This window comes from Elaeis guineensis, chromosome 10 (assembly GCF_000442705.2).
Source record: "Elaeis guineensis isolate ETL-2024a chromosome 10, EG11, whole genome shotgun sequence".
Lineage (NCBI taxonomy): Eukaryota > Viridiplantae > Streptophyta > Magnoliopsida > Arecales > Arecaceae > Elaeis > Elaeis guineensis.
In genome coordinates, this window is record NC_026002.2 from 15,551,275 (window position 1) to 15,575,630 (window position 24,356).

Sequence of the window (24,356 nt, forward strand, 5' to 3'; positions counted from 1 at the left end):
ATACACATACCTGCCCAACATGAACCATCGGATGATCCAGTCGACAGCAACAAATATCTAAATAAGAAAACAAAATGAATCACATAAATTGTGCAAGTAATTGCCAAAATACAGAGTAATAAGCAGTGATGTATTATTATAAGATGCATGTAGGAAGCATTGAATTCTCGCCAAATGACATGGTAAACAGTAACAATATAATATTAAGAATATAAACTGCATTAGTTCTAAGAAATGAGTTCAGTAACATTTAGAATGAGAAAGAAAAATAACACCCCAACAACTATTTGTCCCCCTCATCAAATTAAAACAAATTTACTACATTGATCTTAGCGCCCGTCCTCTCACCCATTACTGTTGCTGTTGCTGCGGGACCGCAACAACCGACCATTTGACTGCCTGATAGAAGCCAACACCACCACCTCCTCCTACGCCACCTCTCTCTCTTTTTCTCTTTCTCCTAAACGATCGTCCAATCTTTCCTTGGTGAGGTGACAGCGGCCTAGTGGGCGGCCTCTACGAGTGGCTCTCCATGCAGTCATTCCCAAGCCACAAAAAAAGAAATCCTCTCCTCTCCTGCCATGAAGACTTGTCGGCCATGGGCAAAGTCTTTTTCCACTTTCCCGCCGTTGTTTCGTTGCTGATCCCAAAGGAGAAGAACAAGACCAAGAAGAGAAACTCTGAAGGTGGAAGAAAGAAGAAGAAAGCACGAAATGAAGTAAATGTACGTAGTTGAGACAAGAGAGTTGAGACCAAGTGGTAAGTGGTAGACGGAGGAGGAGGAGAAGAAGAAGTCAGGATATGTACAATAGATGGTTCACATTATGAGATCAAACAAATGGCCCGCCTCTCCTTTCTCCTCCTCTTCTTCCTCCCTCTCTCCTAAAAAAAAACCAACTCGTCTCTGTTTGGAAACTTAGCAGCATTGCCTCACGGAACAAGCCACGGCCTGTGCCCAGTGCCTCAGCCTCGTCTTCACATGCTGAGGATTGTCTCCTGTTCCATTGCACCAAAACAACCACATCAATCTCTTAATTACCCGGATATTTCTTTTCCTTTTGTCTCCTTTTCTTTGATCTCTTCTACCATTTCTACCATTTAATTAATTTAAGAAAAAGAAAGAAATAAAACTAGAAACTAATACACTATATGGTAAAGAATTGATATACACCCGGGTTGCAGATCTTCCAAGACTCGCTGGGGGACGAGTGGGAGTGCTGGTGGGGCTCGACGGGGCTGGCCGGGCCAGGGCTGCTGCAGAGCGTCGACTCCGAGGAGGTGGTGGTGGGAGTCGACGCCGGGCTCGGCGAGAACCGGAGCTTGGGGTCCGAAAGCTGGCGGTTGACGGCGAAGTAAAGGTCGAGGGCCGGCAGCGTGTCGCAAAGATGATGACCCCCGTCTTCTTCGTTGAAGCCAAACCCCAGCTCGATGGAACCCATGAGCTCGTCCCAGTCTTCGTCCGTCAGGCTCCTCACCCTCCCGCTCAGCGTCCCGCCACCGCATGAGTTGATGGGCGACGACTCCTCCTCCCCGTCGCCTTCCATCATCCGCCTCCGGAGGATCTGCCGCCGCCGCTTCTCCCACTTGGCCTCCCTCCTCGTCTCCCTCATAGACAGCTGCTTCGTCAGAAGCCTCTTCCTCCCGCCCCCACCGACGGCGGCGATGCTGCTTGCCATCCCCCATGTCGCCGGTGGTTTCTCCGTCACCACCACTTCTTGATACTCCTCCACCTCGCTTTCCGACGATGACGAGAAGATTATCTCGTGCTTCCCGACGTTCTTCTTCATTCTTTTTTTCGGAAAAAAAAAAAGTCAATGATTGGAGAGAAGGAAAGATGAAGAATCCTGGGCCCTCTGCTCCACCGATCAAGGGAGCAGGGGCGGCGGCCGTCAACGATGACGACGGCCGCAGCGGAGGAGGAGGAGAAGACTCTTGGGTTGAAGTTTGAAAAGAAGAGGACGAGAGGGGAAGGGTTTTCTTGAAGGGAGTTAGTGGGGTGGTCTTAATTTGGTCAGCCAGAAGAATTTAAGGGGGCGGGGGGAGAGGCTAATAATAATAAAGAAAGGTGGCGTCCGTTTCTCCGGGCTGGAATGCCCACCGCTCGTCTTCGACGACACAGCCTATATTTGCATCGTGACAGGCCAAAGGCGGGAAGGTTCCAGGAGCTAATATTGGGGTGGTGGAAATGGGAAAGGATGAAACGGGAATGATGGGATTCTCTTTCCTTCCCTCATTCTAAATTTAAATGAGGGATATGCTAAAACCAACACCAAAGCTGGCAAAGAACAACGGAATCTGGTAACAACCTTAAAATTCAGGGCTAGCGTTTGTTTAGGGTGTCACCTGGTTCGTGGGTTTGACATAAGCCGTAGGCGGCGGATTCTTCGAGATTTAGCATCGCTTACACGTGCAAAATTCATCTGGTTTCTTTAGGCAAATAAAGAAAAATTAAATGAATTTTGTGACCAAATCTCATGTGCGATGACATGAATGAGTCTCTTTGTACCAATTAGATGGATGGGAGAGTGAAAACTGTGTCCCTTCCCCAGCAAGAAGAAGAAGAAGAAGAAGAAGAGAGAGAAGAAAACTTAAGAAAAAAACGTAGAAAAACCCTATTAGAGGTCAAAACTTCGTAGCGAACCACCTTCTCTTCTTGAGGTATTTTAATATTTGCCTCGTTAACATGCCTAAATTTTCCCTGGTAACCAGTCCATGCTTGCTAGAAGGAACATTTTCCTTCCCTATTTCTACACAACCAATAAGTTTGACCATACATTCTACATTCTTTAATTTTAATACGAATCATTTTAGGGATATTAATCGGAATCAAAATGGAAATGAGAATCGGAATGACTTGGAATCGAAATCGGAATGATCAAATCCTCCAAAGTGTTTGGTTCGTGACTGGAATCAAAATTAGAATGAAAAATTGAATCCATAGAGAAGAGTAAGGATTGAGTTCTATATAGATTGAGCCATTCCCATTCCACCCCAAAATTGAAATTAAAATGGAACTTCTCCCAACCAAACGGCGGAGATGAAAGTGGATCGGATAATATCCATCCGAATCTATTTTCGTATTTGAATATATTCAGATACGATTAGAATTTAAGCAACTTACTAATATCCATATCTGTATCCATTCAATAAAATTGGATATAGATATAAATAAATAATTATTTGATTCGTATCTAAATATCCAATTTTATTTGTGTTCTTATTTAATTTTATCTATACATGAATTTCTAAGAAAAATAAATGATTATATTAACAAGCTATTAACTTGATATATCATCTATGTAGTAATATTCTTTATTTTATTGTATTTATTTCATACTTTTGATATTTGATTTATATCTATATCTGTTTAAAATAAATATAGATATAAATTTTTTATATTCGATTAATACTATATCTTTATCTACATTCATTAAATAATATATATACAGATATGAATATACTAGTATCCGATCTATTTTTAGTCTTGCTCTAAAGTGATCAGCTGGTGTTTCTCTTTTGAATATATTACTAAGAGAAATTCTTTGTGCACCGCAGATGATGTAGAAAATCTGACGTGGAGCACACTGCTTTATTTGATTGGTCCACGTAGCCACTGTTTTTCAATATGTATTTAATATTTGTAGTTTCATTTTTTCGTTTAAAAATTTTATGTGACAAAAATATCCTTGTATTTTGAAAAAAATTATGACATCCTGTGGCATATTATGACTTCTTACATGCAGAATGTCATAATATGATCCAAAAAATTATGACATCCTGTAGCATATTATAACATCCTGTGTCAAATTATGATTTTCTGTATGCAATATGTTATAATATATATGGTCCAGGATGTCATAATATGTGTAAGGATGTCATAATATAAAAGAGATATTTTTGTCTAAATCATTTTTCAATGTGCATTTAATATTTGCAGTTTTATTTTTTCATTTGAAAATTTTGAATCATGAAAATATTTCTATTCTTTGAAAAAAATTATAACATTCTATGTCAAAATTAAATATGCATTGGGAAGTGGTGAGTACGTAGACCAATCACATAAAGTAATGTGCTCCTTGTCGAATTTTCTACACCGTTCGCGATCACAAAGAATTTCTAATGTTACTAATTCATTGTATCTTACATTTGGTGATAAAATTATCTCTTTCTTTAACAAAATTGTCTCTTTCTCCAAAAAAAAAAAAAAAGTTTGCCTATACAAAGAATATAACTTTCAAATGGCAATAAAAGTTGCCTTCAAACATATGCATGATGGCATCAAGATATAGGTTGTATCATGCAAAAAAAGGATTCATTTTTTTTCATGCGAATCTACCATTGGATCGTGCATTGTTCACCCTGAGACCCATAAAAATATATGATTAAAAAGATTTAGTGTACTTTGAGATTTAGGCAGAATACCATTCAATGACAATGCTACAAAATGAAATCACTATTTTGCTGAAGATACAACCCCATCCGAAGCAAGTATGGTGTTTCAAAAAAATCTCTATGCAATTAAGGTATAAATTTGCTCGTGTCGCCTACTCAACAAGACTCAACGTAACCTTAATCCTAAATTAGTTGGATTGTCCTCCTCCATTCTAACCAACTTAGAATTTCCTTATACTGCCAAACCAATTGATATAAAATGAATCATCATGAAAATATTTATCAATCTGCTCTAATTTGATAATGTAATTTGTTACCTAGAAGCAAATAGCAATTACAAACCCTATCATCCAAAAGAGCAAACAAAATCAACACACGCGGCTGACAACGATGGTCCAACGCTGTAAGAAGGTTCCGGTTGTATCTTTCGCACGAAAGAATGATGAATTTTGTTTTTGCGACTTCGACCGTTGGATCGCACTCTATGCAATCCCAAAGCTCTCCAAACCCCTTATTCCATCACCCCGCCGGCACAGATATCAACTTGTATTGCGCGATCCAATGGTCTATTCGGGCGAAGAAAGATGAATCTATCCTTCGAGTGAAAGATACAATCCCTGTTAGATTTTTTTTTGTTTTGGGTAATAGTTAGATGGCTTTCAATCTTAGACTTTTAATCTTCTAGAAGTTCCCACTGGGCCAGATACCAAGACCTTATTCTCCCCTCTTCGCTCCTCCGCGCCTTCGCCACCGCCGGTGCTACCCCGATCCCTACCGTTGCCGCCGATCGCTCCAAAAGAGGCCGCTTCATCGGTGCTGTCGCCAACCGTGGGCGATCCTGCGGTCAGAAAAATCGAATTGCAAGTCGTAGCCGGCGACGGTGACTGTAGAGGGGGAGAACCCGAGGAGAACGAAGGGTGTTCAGACGAGGATAAAAAGAAGATGAGCGGGATGTCCATGTCTCAGAAGCTGACGCTGGGTTATGCTGCCCTCGTCGGAGGTGATCCCGTTCCCATTCACCACTCAATTCGAATGCCATCCCGTCTACATCTCTTTTATCCTGTTGATTAATTGGGTTTTCGTTTTAATTTCTTCACCATGGTATGCTAGTTTTGTGGTCAGAGTTAAAGCTAGTACAGAGGAGACGATAGCCTACTCATAAATTAATAACGTTGTATTCTTCTGAGGATTGTGTATGCAAAGTGAACGATCATTTCTCTGAATGATGTAGCCCAGGAGTATTCATATTTTTGCCAAAAGTATAATCAACTGTAATCTTGGTAAGGTCTATTCGGATATCTGGCCACACTGTATGTTTTTGCCATCTCTAAGTAGATGTTGGCAATATGCAATTCCCAAAATAAGAATCCATCGAAAGAATTGTTGTTGGCTTTAAAGGTATTGAATACTCTGTTTCAGTTTGATCACAATTGGAAGAGTCTATCGATATGTAATTCTTACTGTTGTAGCTTTGTAGATTCAATAGATTACTGGAATGAGATCCTTAAAAGGGTCTGATTGTGCAGCTTAGAGCAGTAAGAATTATTATTACTTAGTGATCTTGTATTCTCTTCTCTGTTGATTTGTCTGTTGAATGTAGGCCTTCCATTCTCAGAATTGTTCTTGCAAAGTGAATGATCATTTGTTAGAATGATTTGGCACATAACCTATTCATATTTTTGGCAAAAGTAGAATCAATTGTAATCTCGATAAAATCTATTCGGATGCTTGGCTGCTTTTTTTTCACTCTCGGTAGATGTTGGTCACATGCAATGAAAAATTAGAAGCTATTGAAAGAATTGATGCTGCCTTTAGAGTATCGAGGTAAGATTTTTCAGTTGATTGAAATTGATAGAGTATATAGAAAGGCAATTCTTATTGTAATAAGATTTTTCAGTTGTAGACCTGTAGTTTTGATATATTATTGTAATGAAATCTTTCAAAAGGTCTGTTTCTGCAGCTTACGACAGGAGGAATCATCTTTCAACATATGATTCTTACTGTAGGCAATTCTGTGTAGTCTTGATCTGTTTTCTGTGCCTTTTGCGATATTGTAGCAACCATATAACTTGGATTGCAAGCAGCGACCGAATTGTCGAGATACTCTTGTTTGTATTACATCTGGTGCAAGGCTAGAGTGCTTCCTTGTTTCTCAAGCTTAGACTTTTATGTTTCTGAATGATATATTGAGTATTGACAGTGGGCGGAGTCATGGGATATGTCAAGAGGGGGAGCCAGGTGTCATTAGCTGCTGGAGGGATATCGGCCACTCTACTGTATTATGTGTACACACAACTTCCAGTAAGACCAGCTTTTGCATCATCCCTAGGGCTAGGTATGACATGGATTTTGCTAAGCTCTTTAACGGCAATTCTAAGTTTATGGATTTCACTAATGTTTTCCTTTTCCCTCCCCCCCACCCCCCCCCCTAATGTCAATGACTTTATTGTTTCACCTTTCAGGTATATCAGCGGCACTACTGACCGTTATGGCTTCTCGCTTCAAGAAGTCTGGGAAGATATTTCCAGCAGGTGTTGTATCTCTCGTGTCTTTAGTCATGGTTGGTGGCTATTTCCATGGAATTCTACGTAGCACGCATGCATGATAACCTGCTCTCGGTGAACTCTGGCCTGATGCTTGTTGTTTCAGATGATCCTTTTTGTGGGTCTGTGGACCACTGTTTTTATGATAACCAGTAGCCTGTTATCCTTTTCTTTGATGTGGTGACAGTCACTCTGCTGTTAAAATCAATATTATACTTTGGGATGACTAGGTGCTTTTCATAACCCAGACATTACTGTTGTGGTTGGTTACTTTATATTTCCAAAAATTTGCTGCTGAAGGTTTTTACTTGTATTCCTATTGCTTACATAATCTTTACTTAGCTGTAATAGCATGCGTGCCTAGATATGGTAGATTTTCTAGTTTATACAACATTTCACTAGACAAGGAAATATTCGCGTTTGTTTCATATTGCTGCCATTTCTGTTGCATCTTTAGATTGTTTCTTATGTTGCATCTTTATTCGTCCTAGTTGACAGAAGAACAAATTTAGAACAAGGGGGCTTCTAATTATTTTTGTCTGTAAAGGAGGGCAAGTCTGTTTTTGAACTTCAAACCACCTTAAGCTGCTACTGGTTGTCCATTTACCACCTGATCCATGCCGCATGCATCGCGTGCAGTGTTATTAAATTACCCAAATATCATCTTTGGCCTTCACCTTCAATATTGATCGCGAGCATGATTTAAGTTACCTGAAAAAGGCAGCAGTGTTCTATCAAATAACAAGAATGATGTTGCCTGAGATTTAAATCCTCACCGGAAGAACTAAGTACTTACAGAGATCAAAATAAAACAACTAAATTTGGTTGAAGTTATATACTGCATGAACAACTTGCCACTTTTACCAGTACCAGCTAGAAGAGCATCTCATGCTGACCGTACATTGTTCTTGGTTGATCAAATTTTATCAAGGTTTGCCTCTCTTATCTCTGCTTCTATGTTGATGGTTTCCTAGATGCGATTTAATTTTGCTTGTGTACACTTCTTTACCTCTGCGTTATATTTTGCTTGTGTACACTTCTTTACCTGTGCGTTATACCATCAATCTGAATCTATGATTGGCAAGCCTTGCAAACGAGGCAGCTCAAAATGTGCTACTTGAGACATGGCGATCAGCCGGGCAGCAATGAGTAGCTGTTCTTCATTTTTGGATCTTAATTGGCGGTGCACCCAGACGGCAATGAGCATTTTACGTTTATTATATATGGCCAATGCTAGCCATATGGGTGCAACCGAAATAAGGTTAATGGTTATGGCTATGGTTATAATTAGTTTTGCCTAGCGTCAGTATTATATATATATATATATTTTTCTTAGGAATTTTGCCATCCTCATCGGCTACAAATGTCTGGGAATCAATTCAAAGGCTATTGGCCAATTTTAAAAGCTCACTTAATTTTCATGTGGGAGCTTATTGATTATAACTTACACTGCATGAACCATCCAGATTAGACTTTGTTGTTGGTGTAAAATTTAGATGGTTAGGAGGGCTTAATATTGTAATTCACGATCTTGGATGCCGTTTGGCATCACTTTTTAATAATGACTACCACGGTGGTGGTGACTGCGTTAACGATATAAAAAGCAAATGATAGTGAATTAGTTATGTTATGGTAGGGTAGCTGTGGAGGGGAAGACGGTACGCTAGTGTTCGTGATTGCAAAAGAAAAATATATATTTTTTTAAAAAAAACTAAAACTGAAGGCTCTTCCTTTCATTTAAAACATAAAATAATAAAATTAAATTTTTTTTTTCATTTCAGTTTTTGTAACTAGAAAACAATAAATAAATGCAACATCAAACAAGCCTTTAATTTTCCATTTTCAACAAATAGCTAGAATCCATATTTAGCAACGTCTAGAAACTGATGCATAATTAGAGAAACATCATAGTCTGATGGTACAGACAAGAACATCACAGATGTCACGGGGTTTAAGTTCATGTTACAGCAAAAAGTCCAAAACAACAGGAACTTATAGAAATAAAGGATTAGGTCTATGGCCCGGTCAAGGTTCTTACAATAACATAGACTTAATTTACGACAACCCTGGGATAATTGGATTAGAGAGCCATGCAGACGGGTCAAGAGATTTGAGGCTTTCCCTCCACAGACACTTCCATGCCATCCGATGATGTTTTCGCAGAAGCATAAGGAGCTCTGCTCACCAACCTGCCCCAAAAGAAATTGGCAAAAAGAGTTGAGCAATAAGAAAATGAGACAACTATAGTAATCCAGTAGTTCTCCTTTTTTTTTTTTTTTCCTTCCTCAAATACTAGTAAAACATCACTCAGCATTACAGGTTAAAAAAAGGAGTTGCATGAATCATTCAGTTCAGAGCAATCCATGACTGAAGAAGATACTAGGAATAACAATGAGATGCACGTAAGGAATGACATGACCTCAAAATCAAGATTCAAAGGCTTCCTGGCTTATTTTGGTTTAAGGCCCTGCAATTCCTTACCAGTTGCCTCACCTCACGTTTAATTGCAAACAGTGCCAAACAATAATCTTATCAAATTTATGTTAGGTTCAAACTTTGAGGGAAAGTTAAGGCCAAACTCGCTTGAGTAAATGCTGCAGTTTCTGTAAACTGTACATGTTGGCCAAGAGTAGCTGAAAATTTCACATCATTAAACTATGAATCACCAGACATCACAGATTATTACATACTTGGGTGGCCGAGATCATTACAACTTTGGGCAAGATATGAGTCCATTGTCAGGCAACCATAGCCCAGCCACCCCTCTTTTTTGTTTCTCCTAAAAGTGCAAATCAAAGCATGACGGTGCTTGACAAGTATGGTTAAAATGACTAACCCTCTGTTTTGTACAAAGGATAGATTAAAGAAAGGATAAATAGAAGAGAAATGATGGATGAGGAAGAGAATGGACGGATCTTCCATTAATCTTCTTATGTATTCGGTGAAACATATAAAAATGGATGTGAATGATTTCTTTCTCTATTTGGATAGAAGGAATGAAAGAAAGGATGGATGATATTTGTATGATATTTTTATTAAACTACCCATTGATTATTATTATTATCAATTTATAATACTTATTTATACTCAAGGAGCAGAGCAATAATATAAACTTATAATTTTTATAATTTATAATTATATAAATATTTAATTTTAATTAATTTAATTTAATAAATAATTTAATTATATATGAATAAATTTATTTAATGTTAATTATATAAATAATTAATTAATTTATAATTTAATTTAAAATAATTAATTAATTTTATATAAATAGTTAACTAAAAATAGTGAATATAAATAAAAATAAAAGACAATTCTAATTATTTACTTATAATTATAAAAATTATATACTAAAATTAAAATAATTAATAATAATAATGGATAATTTTGTTAACATTGAAACTCACCTTTCAAATACTCCATCCATCCTTTCTTGCATCCTTTTAATTTAAGAGGATACAAAATGGTACGTCTAGATGGATGCGCAATTCTTCTTTTCTATCTATCCATTTTAAGATTTTGAAGTAAATGATAAATAGAGTCATCCATCCTTTCTCCCATGACCCCAACCAAATACAAGCTAGAGCACACAAAAGAATAGATACAAACACAATCAAAGTATAAAATAACTTTATCCGTTTCATCCATCCGTCAAGCCACCATGACAGAAGCAAAAGCATCCATTGAGACACCATGTAATGTATCTCTAGCACACCACATAAAACTATAGAATGTTAAACCTAAACACACATGTGGTTGGCACGTAATGCAAATCATACCTTGCACACTTAAATCCTGGGCTCTACACGAAAAGGATGAAGGGTACAACATTTCAATACAGGTTCTTTGAGGTTCACATTCCATGTCGCCTTCCTTCACATATGTGTGCATCTCCGCATAAGATGGTCCCTGTGAACTAACACCAACTCCACCGCAACTAAAATATACCTACCAACCCATTATCACCTGAATAAATGCAAACCCTTGGGCCCCTCCGTTCAGAAACCTTTTACTTGGTCAGTCATGGGAAAATAAACAGTCACCTACCTCCATTCAACAGCCTTTTTCTTGATCAGGATTAGGATGCTAAATTCATCTGCCTACTCTCTCTCTCTCTCTCTCTCTCCATGGAAAATATAAAGGAATATGATTATAGATGGCATCCAAAGGCACAGGTTGTTGAGAAACCTGTTAGCAAGCAACCTGCCACAGTTGACAACCAAAGTGTGGCCCCTCACCACATTTAAACCCCATACGGTTGTTTGCATCAGGCTGGCAGGTCACATATGCTGCCAAGGCAGGGAGCTCATTTATCCTTGTCGGCCACACACCTGAGCACCTTAGGACCACGGATCTATGTCCCCCATTTGAGGTAAAGAGAAGTCTAGTTTTATTTCTACAGTCTACTATTTATCATCAATCTATTTCTACACTTATCATCAAAAAACTTTTTGTGGCTGCTACTTTCTGCCATCGATAGTAGAGCTGGAGCTACCTATCCATCTTTGCATATACTCAAATCACAAAACAGTTACCGTGATAGTTAAACATAATACTTGCAGTGGTAGTCCCTGCATATATGCTCAAGTTAATGAGAGATAATTGAAGGTGCAGTTCAAATAATGCAGCCACACATCTTTGCGTCTATATAAAAAAATAGAAACTTTGAAATGTAAAAGCCAGTTCTGCAAGAAATTAACTCAACTATCAAGTTTACCTTATTTGGATCAGGACCTAGGTTCATAAACTAAAAAAGTCACATCATAATGGGATTTGCACTCCAACATGATAGATGTTGAACAAGTGAGCTGACTCCCAAAATAAGATGCCATGGGAACAAGTGAGGAAGATACTGAATTATCAGCATGCCCGAAACTCTTGCAAAGCAAGCTAAAGCCCGAAGGAAATTTTGGATTTAATGGACCCAGAGTAGGACGAGGTGGTGTCCTCTGACAAAGGATGGACTAGTGCAACAAAGAGCAAAAAGGAACAACCATGGAGCCCATGACACATGATAAGCTGGGAAGCCATAGTTTGAATAAATAGTAGTCAATTCAATTAGGCAATGCAGAAGCAAGGGACATGATGAAGAACTACAAACAACCAGCCATGTTAGATCCAGACATTATAAATCACATGTTATGAACAGAATGTGTATAGATTGTATGGAATAGAGGAAAATCCAGGTAGAATGAAATGTGCTTTAAACAAAAGAAATATCAGTGGAGAGCTTCTTGCTGTTTGCGACTGTTAGCGGTCAATGCATACACTGAAACAAACTGATGGTTGGACTGCCAAGCAGAGCAGCTAGGATCATGCTAAAGATCACTGCAAAATTTTGATCCTCTACATTCTCAATGTAGCCTAAATATTTGCAGGAAAGAACACTACAAGATCGAAGGGATTACTATTTTAACATCCGGGATGTTACAGCCTCATCCTATTTACTTGTGAATGGTATATGGTTCCTACTTTATCATCAGTTATTATCCAAGGGTAGTCCAAAAGTTATTATCCCTTAAAGTTATTATCCAAGGGATGTAAAGCCTTCATCTTTTAATCCAGACTCCTTCCCAAAATTGTGGCATGTGATGTGCAGTCCAAAAGCTATATGAATTATGAAATGAAAAATTCAAACAAACAGGAAAACAGACACAGGCTTGAGGAATAAGTTCAGGGGTTGCCTGGGCAGCAGACCCACAGAGTCAAAGTTTGTGCACTCAACCTGATTCTTCAGGGTTATTCATCTCTTTTCATGTTGGTATATTATTGCTCATCTCAAGTTGTATTACTCAGAACATGTCCTTTATAACACTCACTTATAAAATTCTTCCTTTTTTTATTAATTTTTTGAGTTACCAACTAGTGCAGCTGGTAAAGTCTTTTAAGGGTTGGTACCAGCAACCTGAGTTTGTCTCTCCTCCCGTGGGTTTTGGCCGGAATTTCTCCAATCCTAGTTCCAGCAAAAAAAAAAAAAAAAAGTTTTACTCATAAATTACACCCTCTACTTCAATGACAAGCTTAATGTTCTCACTTTTTACTCTTATACTTTCTCCTTAAGCACACATCCACCTCAGTAACCTCCTCAGAGTGTATTCATACTTTAGGCCTTCCAAAACTGAACATTATTGAATTACAATCACCTTTTGTGTGTGCATATCCATCTCTGAAAATGTTAAATAACGACCACAAAACATTTTGGTGGTGCATCCCTCTCTCTGTCTCTCTCTTTCTCACACACACACAAATAGCTGAAGTGATCCATTTAATCTTCTCTTTTCTTTCCTGTTTATCAAAAAAACAAAGTCATCCATCTGATGAACTGCATTTCTCATGTAGATCCTTGATAATTAAGAGTATCTATATTTCCTAAACTTGGTTTCTGAGTCAACTATTAACCAAGTGAAAACCCTTCAATTGGAACTATTCTTGTTTAACAGGACCTGTTTTCAACTCCATTGTCAGTAGATTTAGAAGAATACCATGAAATATTACTGCCTCAAACACCACCTAACTGGTCGCACAAGAAAGTTGTAACAGTGTGATTTCAACATAGAAGTGAAGGTGAGAAGGCAATTTACCGGTCCCGGCGCTTCTCCAAGAACCGCTGAAGCGAATTCCTCCTCGCAATGGGCAGCTCTGCACAACGACACAACTCCTCACTACATATCCAAAACCAACCTAGGAGACATACCCTCCCTTAAATCTTAGGCGAAAACCAAGGAAGACAACCCAACATTACCAGCTTGCAGCTTGCAGAGGGAATTGCCGGGATTCGCAACCAGCTGGTTCTGCGGCGATACCCCTCCTGAGGAGCTCTGCAGCGACAGAGACCTTGTGAGCACCGGCGACCCCTTGGCAGCAGCATTGCTGTTATTCGCCGCGGCCGCAGCCGCCGCAGCGATGAGCATGATCGCCTGGGCCTGTTCCAGCGACCAACCAGATTGATCACCGACCGAACTGGGATGGTAAAGCATCCAAAAAAAAAACAGAGAAAAAGCTAACCTTCTCCGGTGGAACGGCGTCGTAGACGCCGACGGCGCCGTTGTAAAAGATGGTGAGCTGGGAACCGCCCGAAGCGTTCGGCATTGGGGTTGCCGAGTTCCTCCAAAAATTCAACAACAAAATGAATTACAAATATTTGGGGGGAGACAAATCATAAACGCTTAAAATCGATTGAGGATTTTAGCCTAAGAATAAGACTAAAAACTAATAATAAAGTTAAGGAAAGAGGGAGAGAAATGAAAGGGAATCTCTTCTAATTTTGGGGGATTATTCTCCTGCTTCCAAGAATTGGGAACAAAAGCAAAGCCCTAGACGAATGTTTGCTTCCCTTCCACCGCCATACCTGCTGTTGGAGTCGGCGTCGATGACCGATTTAAGGGAGAGATGGAGGGCGCTCTCGTCCTCCTCGGTCTCCGCCTCGCGCTTGATTTCGACGGTATCGTCTTCCCTAATCTTCTCCGCTTCTTTGGCGCTGGCCGGCTCCATCGTATCTATAGAGGTCTCTCGATCTGAGCTGGTGGTGAATTATAGAAGATTTTTTGGAGGGGGAACAGGAGAGAGAGGGAAATTTATTTTTCTTTTCTTTTAATTTTTTTTTTTTTTTTTATGGAAGAGGGAACGTACGTCTATCCCTGGTTTCCCATACCCATCAATCCCTTGGGAGGAAGGAATTAAGGGGGAAAAGAATATAAAGAGGAATGGTAGAATAGTCCAATCAAATAAGACTTTGAATTAAGTCACATGACTCTCGTGTTTTCTTGTCTTCTCCTCATCCTTTTCTCGTCTTGTACGCATAATAGTAGTTGTATTTCTACTTTGACTGGCAGGTTAGGTGTCTAGCGTTTATTTAGTTCTTTTTCTACGGTTTTGATCAACCTCTCCGCCAATTTGCAAGAAAAAAAAAAATTATATCGTAAATTAAGATGGCAATCAAGTTGAACAGAATAAAATATAAATTGGATCGGATGTAATATAAATTAAAAAAATTTATTAATAAAACTCAATCTATTTATTAAATAGATTAAAAATTTATATTCGAATCTGATCATTTTATAAGAAATATAGCTCGTTCCGAACAAGTTAAATGGATTAATATTCATCCTTATCTTAAGCTAGCTTGAATTTTCTTGGTAATCAAAAAATAACTCTAATTAATTATATTTATAGTTGAGGGAGGCAAATGCATTAGTTAAAAATAAATTGAGTTAGGTATATTTGTCGGATGAATATCACAATGATCGTTACCACTTCATGATATGATCATAATAATCAAAGATTCGAATTTTTAGTATTTATAATCGAAATAGATAAATTACAATAAACATCGCTGAATAGGTGATTATCTACTCACCAAACTATTCTACAATGAAATGAGTATCCAGATTCAACCAGTAGATGTGTTGTTTGTAAGTGTTGTACCTATCGAACACTATAAAAGATATTTTTTTTAAATGACAAAGAAGATACTATCCTAATAGTTTTGAGAAAATGATGATCTTGTATTTTGTTCTTTCTTTTTAGTAGATGTTGGAGATAGCATTATTAAATATGGGTGCTTTGATAAGTTTTCCTAATGAATTTTTACTTTTTTTATTTTTTAATTCTTATGGATGTATGTATATTAGGTTGATTTAGTAAATCTGATTTATCAAAAAAAAAAAAAAAGACATGTATAGACATATATCAGTTATTTTTTTCATTCCATAATGATAGAATCAATTATATTGGCGTCGAGCAAATTGAATATACGTCAACACTCAATTAAAACTTCATTCTACTTGATTTATGCTTACCAGAGGCAGATGCACTAGTTAAGAACATATGTTTGTGTATTAGATGATAATTACAATTATCACTTCTTTTTTGAGGTGATTATAGCAAGATCGCTCTTTTTTATGCTTAAATCAGATGAGTTTATTCTTCATCAATCATCATCTGTGAATTGCTAGGTGGTAGATCATTAGACAACAAAAAAAAAATGCGGTACATAATTTTTACTAATACGAGACATACTGCTGGATGTTGCATGATATAGAATATATGATATTCTTTGATGCGTAAGGACAACCCTAACGGATGAATCCTGTTTCTGTCCCATCCAATCACCACTTGTACTGCAAGATACCTGATGATTAGACAACCCTAAATTGATACGTGCTATTCCATCAAATCACTCCACTTCATTCGGTAGAGAGTTGGTGACCTGAGATTTGATCTCTCAAGTTCAACGCAAAGTGGACAGCATCAAGAGTTTACCCAAAATAGGTTTTCTCATAAATTTTGTACTTCCTTTTTTTTTTTTCTTTGACAAGATAAAGTTTGTACTTCTCCGGACACGAGATACCTCCATCCTGTTTGCATCTTCCAACAAGTGGTGTGCTTGAACAAGCCATGCTACCTTAGGAGTAGGTAAAATCCCAGAAAAAACTGTGCAACTTGCGCAAGCCATGATGTTGTTCTTAAGCAATGTGATGAAGATAGTGATACTAGTTGGTGGTGTCTATTTAGATACATGTCAATGTCATGCTTCCCAACAATTCTATTCTTAGATTGTTGGATTATGTATGTTAATCTCAATCAACTAGAGGGTATCTAGTTTAAATTTTTAATTTATGTGAATTAATCATTTACTCATGTTAAATTTCTCTCGTCACTTCCTTTGCCAAAAAGGTTTACCAAAGTAAAAGAGGGAGCTTCTGGAAAAAATAAAATAAAATAAAATAAAATAAAAAAGGTAAAGGGGGAGCACATAAAAAGGAAATGTGACACTTTACCCAAAAAATTTTTTGAAAAAGAAGAGTGAGGTGTGGCGCGTGGGCCATGACCTAACACATGCCAATGTCCACTTGGAATGTTGGCAACAAAGATATTTACGAATCTCCAGATCTCAATGTTTCTATCTATCCTGTGCGCTGGAGGTTAATTATTTAAATCTTCTGCAGTAAAGGATTAAAGATATGACATTTGGCATTATAGTATTCAGGCATTCTAATTAACTATTTGGTATCTTGATGAGTTTTGATTTGTTGCCATTGTTTACATCAAAAGGAAAAATTTGATAATACGAAAAATTTAGTCTTGTAGGCCATTTGTGTATGATCAATATGTCATGTTGCAAATCTTATGCATGTATTTGAGCCTAAACCTAGACCTAATGTAAGATCTTATCATCAGCAATACCATGAAAACATGGTTAGCTGACAAGATAAACTCATCCTCCATATTACAAATTAATCATATCACATTACAAATCTTGTGGGAGAATTCCATCTGATACCAGAGATCCTGTTTGTGTCTATATTACCCTTTTATAAGAACTCCACAACTTGAACATAAGGCAAGCTATTGGTAAGTAGTGCTCACTTGGCATATTTATATAGTGCATATTAAAGAAATTTATGCTAGAGAGCTCCTATTATTTAGAACAAGTAAGATGTCCGCTTATCAGAAATAGATCAGTGCCCTTTGTACCAAAAAAAGAAAGAAAGAAAGAAAGAAAGAAAGAAATATATAGAACCATGCCCTTGCTGTAGAAGCTGGTGCAGAATTTTGTGCATCACGAATTAATACATGTCTAAATTGTAGAGATTTCTGGGATGATCTTTAATTCCAAACATAACCATACAGAGGACTTTGCCTTCTCGTAGGAATTATATGCATTCAGTGAACCATTTTTTTCTTTTCTTTACTGCGTTCAATTTATTTTACTGACTTAAAAGAAATTGTGACAAAAATATTCTTAAAAGATTAAACAGTTTGGCCATTTAAAAGAAATTCTCTCTCTTTCCAATTTAATTTCTCTACCCACTTTTTTTAATTGTTATTTAACAATCCCACTCAACATGGTGACTATTTTAAGTCTTTAATTGCTAGACTTAATTTATCAAATTGCCGGTCAAAAATTAGGTTAACATCAATATACAATGTAATTGGTGGGATTAAATGTGGTCCTTTCAAAACCTAATTTCTGGGTCTCAAATAAATCTTCAACCACATAGTCAAACAAAACTTAGTTTTCCATTGCTGTGATTAGTTGGTAAGATTAGCTATAATCCATTGCAAAATTAAAATATTAGGCCTTCTTAAACACCTTTAAGTAGAAATTATGGACTTGTCAACTTCTATTAAAATAACATTTTTTGGATTGATGCTACATCATTGTCTATAATAAAATATCTATAACTCATTCTAATTGTTCAGATATTATTTTTTGTTTTTACTAGAATTTATTGCAGCTATACTATTAGAAAGATGGATGTGTATCGTCGAATTTGGTCTATCGATAAGCGAATCTCTTCCAAAGAACAATCTTAATGAACATATCTCTCTAAAATAAAAGTTCAAGATTAGAATTCTAGATAGTGCACCCTTGAATATTTAAACCTAGATGGACATGATGTAGATAAAAATATATTGATCACATAGCACGCTATGTTGTCATATAAAAATGAGTATGCATGAAAAAAATGACCAGCAATGTTTGTATAACTTAAGAAATTCTATTCTTTCTGAAAATGAAAATCACTTAACTGTATTATAAAATTCCAATTGCCTGCTTTAGTCCTTATCTCATTGACATTAAACAAAGAGTAGCTTGGTGGATGTAGCTAGAAACTCCATTAGGATTTTCAAAAGAAAGGATATCCAAAAATAGGTGATGTGATCGGCTAATGTCCAAATGGTAGGTGATGTGAGTGCCTAAAACAACCCTAACGTACAAGAAATATATATTTTCCCATGGTTTTAAAAAACAAGCCAAAACATCATGATGTACACATGGCACCAGATGGGCGATGACACGTACGTTAGTGCTAGGGTGTGGTGTTGGGGATTTTCAAATGGGTGCTTTAACTATTAGTTTTTCCCCAAAGACAAATTAGTGGTTTGGCTGAGCCTTTGGGCTGGTGCACCGCCTCTGTCACAGGTATCGGCAGTGGTTATCGTACTCTTGTTTTCGGGGCTGCGAGCTTATTTTACCGGGCGGTGGGTTTAAACTTGAAAGCTTTTGGGCACGTGAAGCCCGTGCATTTCTCACCGCCAACTATCAATTTTGTGGTCTGAAGCAGAGGAAGAAAAAAAAAAAATATATATCGATTTTGTGGTGGTCGTGGACTCTGGTCCCAACCATGTTCCCTCGAATCTTAAAATATCTTTTTTCCTTTTATACATCCAAACAAGTGCGAGGCCAGATGCAGGGCTACAAGATCATGTTTGATTGAAGCACAAGATTTGGAAACAATTTATATCAGCCAAACATCATTTATAAAATGGACATGGATTTGAAATATATTATTTTTAGATTTGAAATAGCTCATTTTTTTTGCAAAATGCTATATTTTGAATATAAATATTATTGTATGAAATGTACTATAACAGGTCAAGGATAATTTTATTATTTTCAAAAAAATAGATAGTTTTCTCGAATTCCAGTATATTATAAAAATACTGATTGTTGCGGCCAATCCCCTCGTCGCCTGGTCGTCGGGAACGGGCGTCTGCAAAAGAAAGTCCGCACTGATCGGAGACGGCTCCGGCGGGGACCCTCCGACGGTCAAGTCAGAGAGGAGACTGGGCAACAGTGAGAAGAAAACAAGGAGCTCAACGAGAGAGAGAAAGAGAGAGAGGGAGCAAGCCTGATAGTTTTCGGCCCGGACCTCTAGCACTGTTGCCTTCCCCGATATATTAGTGGAGCATGGTATGGCGCCGTCATTAATGGCGCGGACAATTGAAGAATTGTCAACTCACTGGAGACTGTCAGAGTCGTCGTAAATGTGTCAAATCACCGTGGGGCTGTCAAATCGCTAGGGTTGACCCATACCCTAGGTGGGATAATGCCCCTTGGCGGCAGTGCCGCATGCTGTTGTCAGGACTGACGGTCCCTGGCAGTAGTACGGCGATTGGAGGAGCCGCCGACCTGAGGGGCGTCGGGTGAAAATTTGGGCCCATTCGACAGTCAGTCGGGCACGTCGCAGGAGTCGGGCATCGGACTCCATAGTGCAGTCGGTTGGGAGAGCGAAAAAGGTCCGCCCGACCGACGTATCCTCGGTCGGTCGGTAGCCGTCGGTCGGTCGGCAGCCGTCGGTCGGTCGGCATAAGCGGGGTCGGTCGGTATTCTCCAACAGTTGCCCTCCTCCACTCCTGAGTCGGACGGCGCGCTGGCCAATGTCTTTGTTTGGGTAGCGGCGTCGGGCGAAAAGGAGTGGATTACCAACGTGTTGAGTTTCGACCGTCCCGTGGGTTGATGTGACGACCGTACCATGGGGGGACATGATGACGGGCGCCTCGTGAATGCCGGGAGATCCGCTGGTGTCAGACGTCCTGTCGGTGTCAGGCGTCCTGTCGGTGTCAGACGTCCTGTCGGTGTCAGACGTTCAGTCGGTGTCAGACGTCTCATCCCGTCGGCGCCAGACGTCTCGTCCCATCGGCGCCAGACGTCTCGTCCCATCGGGAAGGGGAACCGTCGTTCCCGCCGCCCCTTCGGGGATACAAAACGTCACGGTTTCTGTGCCACGTGGCGTGTGGCTATTGGGATGGGTCCGTTGGAGCGGATGGAGGTGACGTGGCCTGATCTGAGGATGGATGCATCGAACCGTTGGGCCGACGGACGGCCCGGATGATGCCACATGGCACGATCTGGGAGTTCCTCATTGGTCATGCCTTCATCTCGACCGTCGGGGGGTGCTATATATACAGGGTCGCCTGTACCCAAGTTTTTACCCTCCCCACACTTTGCTGCCGAGACATCCCACAGACGGCGCCAGGTGTCGAGATCTACTGCCCTTAGTACGGAATCATCTCCTCCACCCAATCGTGAAGTATTGTCCGCTTTGGAACGGGGCCCGGGCCTTTAACCTGATCAACACCCCACCCCTCACGGTTTTGCCCCCAAAAGGCGCCTCACGTGGGAGAGGGGGAACTCGCACTAATAAGCAGTAGAGTCTCTTGCTTGTTTCCGGTATGAGACTTTCGGGCTCGATGCCCCCGATGCCCATCCCACAACAGAGCCCCCCAGCAAGGGAGTCTACTGCGCGGGTAGGGGACGGGATCCCACAGATGGCGCCAGGTGTCGAGATCTACTGCCCTTAGTACGGAACCATCTCCTCCACCCAATCGTGAAGTATTGTCCGCTTTGGAACGGGGTCCGGGCCTTTGACTCGGTCAACACCCCGCCCCTCACGGTTTTGCCCTCAAAAGGTGCCTCACGTGGGAGAGGGAGAACTCGCACTAATAAGCAGTAGAGTCTCTTGCTTGTTTTCGGTATGAGACTTTCGGGCTCGATGCCCCCGATGCCCATCCCACAACACTGATAATCAAATATTATTTGATATACATATCATCTGGCATAATTTTTTTTTTTTTTTGCTCTTTTTTTACATTTATACCAAACGCTTTCTGGGGATGGGAGAGGGAGGAAGCTAATATTCCAACTACTCCAACTTTTCTTGACTTGTTTTACACAATTGCTTCGTTTGATTATATAAAATTATCAGTAGAAAGATACGATCAACTGCCTCACTAATTATTGCTGGCTAATCAATAGTATGAAAAGCGTCAGTGCCTTTTGGTAGAATAGCTAATTAAACTGATCCTAATTTATAGGCATGGACCGTTGGATGCCATCTGCTTGGTTGTAACACGCGTATCATGAGTGGCTGCAATTGTATATATGGGTATTGTTTCTATACACTGACCATGGCATGTGTCTTGGTGTGTGCTTGCTTTTATCTTATTGTCCTATGACATAGATAATCTACAAAATAACTATATTAGATCTAAAACAAAATTTCTAATTTTTTTATCTATATTCATTATTTCAAAATATAACTATTTATTGTGCAATTGAAAGACAGGTTGAATTCCTCATCACTCCCTCATACCTAAGCATTTAGTATATGGTAAATTTGTCATTTATTACATCAACCAGGTGTTTGAGCAACAAATTAAGGACAACAATCATGCATCTTACGCCAAACCTTTTAGTTCTTTTCCTCAATTTGTTTAAACCAACACTGCTAAGATCAATTTCCTAGTGTGAGCTTGATGTGCTATACAGATTGTTTCTTTCTTGACCATCTCGTAGAAACTTTTTAATTAATTATCTACCTTAACTCTCTTCAGAAAGCTTTTCCTCTGAATTTACAATTTTAAAGTAAATTATTATTTCACTATATAACTAAATATATTCTATGCCTATGGATAGTAGTGATTCCTAATCTAATCTGATATTGCTATTGTTCTTAACTTAGTAAATACATCTCATCTTTCGTACTTTTCTTGCTTCTTTGAAATAAGATAGTCCGTAGTGAACCAAGATGTACGTGTTTTTTTACTATTTTCATAGCACCATGGCGGGTCGAGATTTTGGGAATTTGATAAATTAGATCTTCTATAAAATTTAAGGTCATGCGATTTAGATCTTATCAATAAAATATAGCTGGAGGTTTTATATTGATGAAGATCAAACTTGTAAACTATCATACATTTTAAACATGAAGGCTTCGTCTAAAACCATAGTAAGGGGTGTTTAACCACGCTTTGTTTGATGTGTGTTGCCAAAAACTAGATTTTGAGATTGAGATAAGTTATATCTAACAATCTAGTTGAATCCCTACCGAACCATATTAATTAGATGGGTTTTGCTACAGTGATTCATTAATATTATTTTATTATAAAGAGCATTTAAAACATTACACTACCATCATTTTTCTATATTTTATTTTTTAAAAAAAATAATATTTAATTATTTTTTAATTTTCCTTCCTTCTTCTTTGTTGTTTCTCCTCGTCGCCCCCCGCCCCACTGCCGCCTGCCGCCCCCCATCCTTCTCCGTCGTCCGCCCCTCCCTCGGCGGCACCACCCGCAGCTTCTATACGCCCACCCCATCCCTTGGCGCCACTTGCGGCATCTCCACCTCCTTCTGCTCTCAGGTCCTCCGTCTCCCTCCGCTCGCGGTCCCCCCACCCCTCCTGTGCGTCGATGGGTCATCCGCCAGCGGTTCCCCATAGTGCCACCCCTCCCAACGCCCGCCGACACTTGTAACTCCTCTGCCATCCCCCCAATCTGCCCGCACCGCCCTCTGCCATGTGTGCCTGCTTCCGCCTTCTACACCGCTCCCCAGCACCCCTCATCTCCCCTCTGAGTCTGTTCCTAGCTTCTGTGCCACCCCATAACCCCACCTTTGCCAGCCGCGGTTTCTTCGCGTCGCTGCAAACTACCCCCCATCCTGTGCCACCCTCTCCTATGCACGCCCACCCCCGGCTTCTGCGCCACTCCCCAACACCCCACTATCTCCCCCATGGCTTCTCTGTGCTGCCACAAACCGGCCCCCCACCCCGCATCGCCCTCCTCCGTGCACGCCTATCCTCCCACACGCACCCATCCCCCACCTCCACACGCGCCTTTTGTACCGCTCTCCACACCACCCCACGTCGCCCTCCCCTACACGCATCCGCCTCCGCCCTCGCATTCTACATTGCTTCCCACACCACCACCTCCCCTCCCGCGGCTTCTGTGTCGCCCTACAAACCCACTCCTGTCTGCCCCCGGCTTCTCCATGCTGCCGTAAACTGCCTCCCACCCCGAGTCATTGTGGTTTGCTGCAGTTTTTGCATACTGTGCATCACCGCAAGCCATCGCCATCCCCCCAAGAAAAAAAAGGAGAGGTTTTTTGAAAAGATTAAAAAAATTTATGATATGAAATAATTTTAAATTTTGAAATATTTATTACAACAGTCCTGTACATATGCATGTCAACTGATTGAAATTCGATGGTCTATTTTTTAGTTTGATAGTTAGAAATAGATAAGTAGTAAAAAGGTTAAAAAAATTTTTGAAGCACCGCAGAAAAATCCTAATTAGATTTAATATCTTTATTGGATATTGTTTGTCAGCATGTGGCGCCTTAGCTAAGCTATTGTGTTATAGCCTTGAAAATATTACCATTGCTTCTCGTATTTATTGTCTAATGGTTTAGTTATCATATTCACATGGGCATGATTCTTCTGCTGCGGTGGATGTTTCTCAATACGGCAGTTGTCCTCTGGGATTTTATTCTCTCTTAACTCTTACTAATCTCCAGTTACATCATCAGTGCTTGATTTAATTATTGTCGCAGATGGACTGCTGGACTATTTCTGTTTTATTGGGCAGGCTATAGACGTAGATGCTATCAACATATTCTAACTTCAATTTGCTGTTGTTCATCCTTTCAACCCTCGTAGCGTGCAGTTTTGAGCTCATAGTATGTTACCCTATATCGTATACTATATTTGCCAGGGTGCAATGTCTATCTATCAATGTGGAACTCTAATTTACTGATTTTTCTGATTACACATCAGCTTATGGTTTGGAACCTGTTCTTCTACTGGGTTTATGAGATTACCTCTTGGCTAAAATGCTGTTCTCTAATCATGT

At 39.4% G+C, this 24,356-nt stretch overlaps 3 protein-coding genes across 3 annotated transcripts; 1 reads left to right on the top strand and 2 right to left on the bottom strand.

Moving 5' to 3' along the window:
• Positions 1–198: 198 nt before the first annotated feature.
• Positions 199–2,169, bottom strand: LOC105053018 (uncharacterized). The gene is made up of 2 exons (XM_010934015.4): positions 1,172–2,169; positions 199–996 (listed from the first exon to the last, which is right to left on the bottom strand). The coding sequence occupies exons 1-2, from the start codon at positions 1,785–1,787 to the stop codon at positions 917–919; spliced, it is 696 nt and encodes a 231-aa protein (XP_010932317.2). The 5' UTR covers positions 1,788–2,169; the 3' UTR covers positions 199–916.
• Positions 2,170–5,077: 2,908 nt separating this feature from the next.
• On the top strand, positions 5,078–7,182 carry LOC105053017 (protein FATTY ACID EXPORT 7). Its single transcript, XM_010934014.4, has 3 exons — positions 5,078–5,392; positions 6,593–6,727; positions 6,855–7,182. The coding sequence occupies exons 1-3, from the start codon at positions 5,335–5,337 to the stop codon at positions 6,995–6,997; spliced, it is 336 nt and encodes a 111-aa protein (XP_010932316.3). The 5' UTR covers positions 5,078–5,334; the 3' UTR covers positions 6,998–7,182.
• A 1,618-nt stretch (positions 7,183–8,800) lies between these two features.
• Positions 8,801–14,577, bottom strand: LOC105053016 (protein TIFY 3). The gene is made up of 5 exons (XM_010934013.4): positions 14,287–14,577; positions 13,944–14,043; positions 13,681–13,861; positions 13,520–13,577; positions 8,801–9,124 (listed from the first exon to the last, which is right to left on the bottom strand). Exons 1-5 carry the CDS (start codon positions 14,427–14,429, stop codon positions 9,037–9,039), a joined length of 570 nt encoding a protein of 189 aa, XP_010932315.1. The 5' UTR covers positions 14,430–14,577; the 3' UTR covers positions 8,801–9,036.
• Between the last annotated feature and the right edge of the window lie 9,779 nt (positions 14,578–24,356).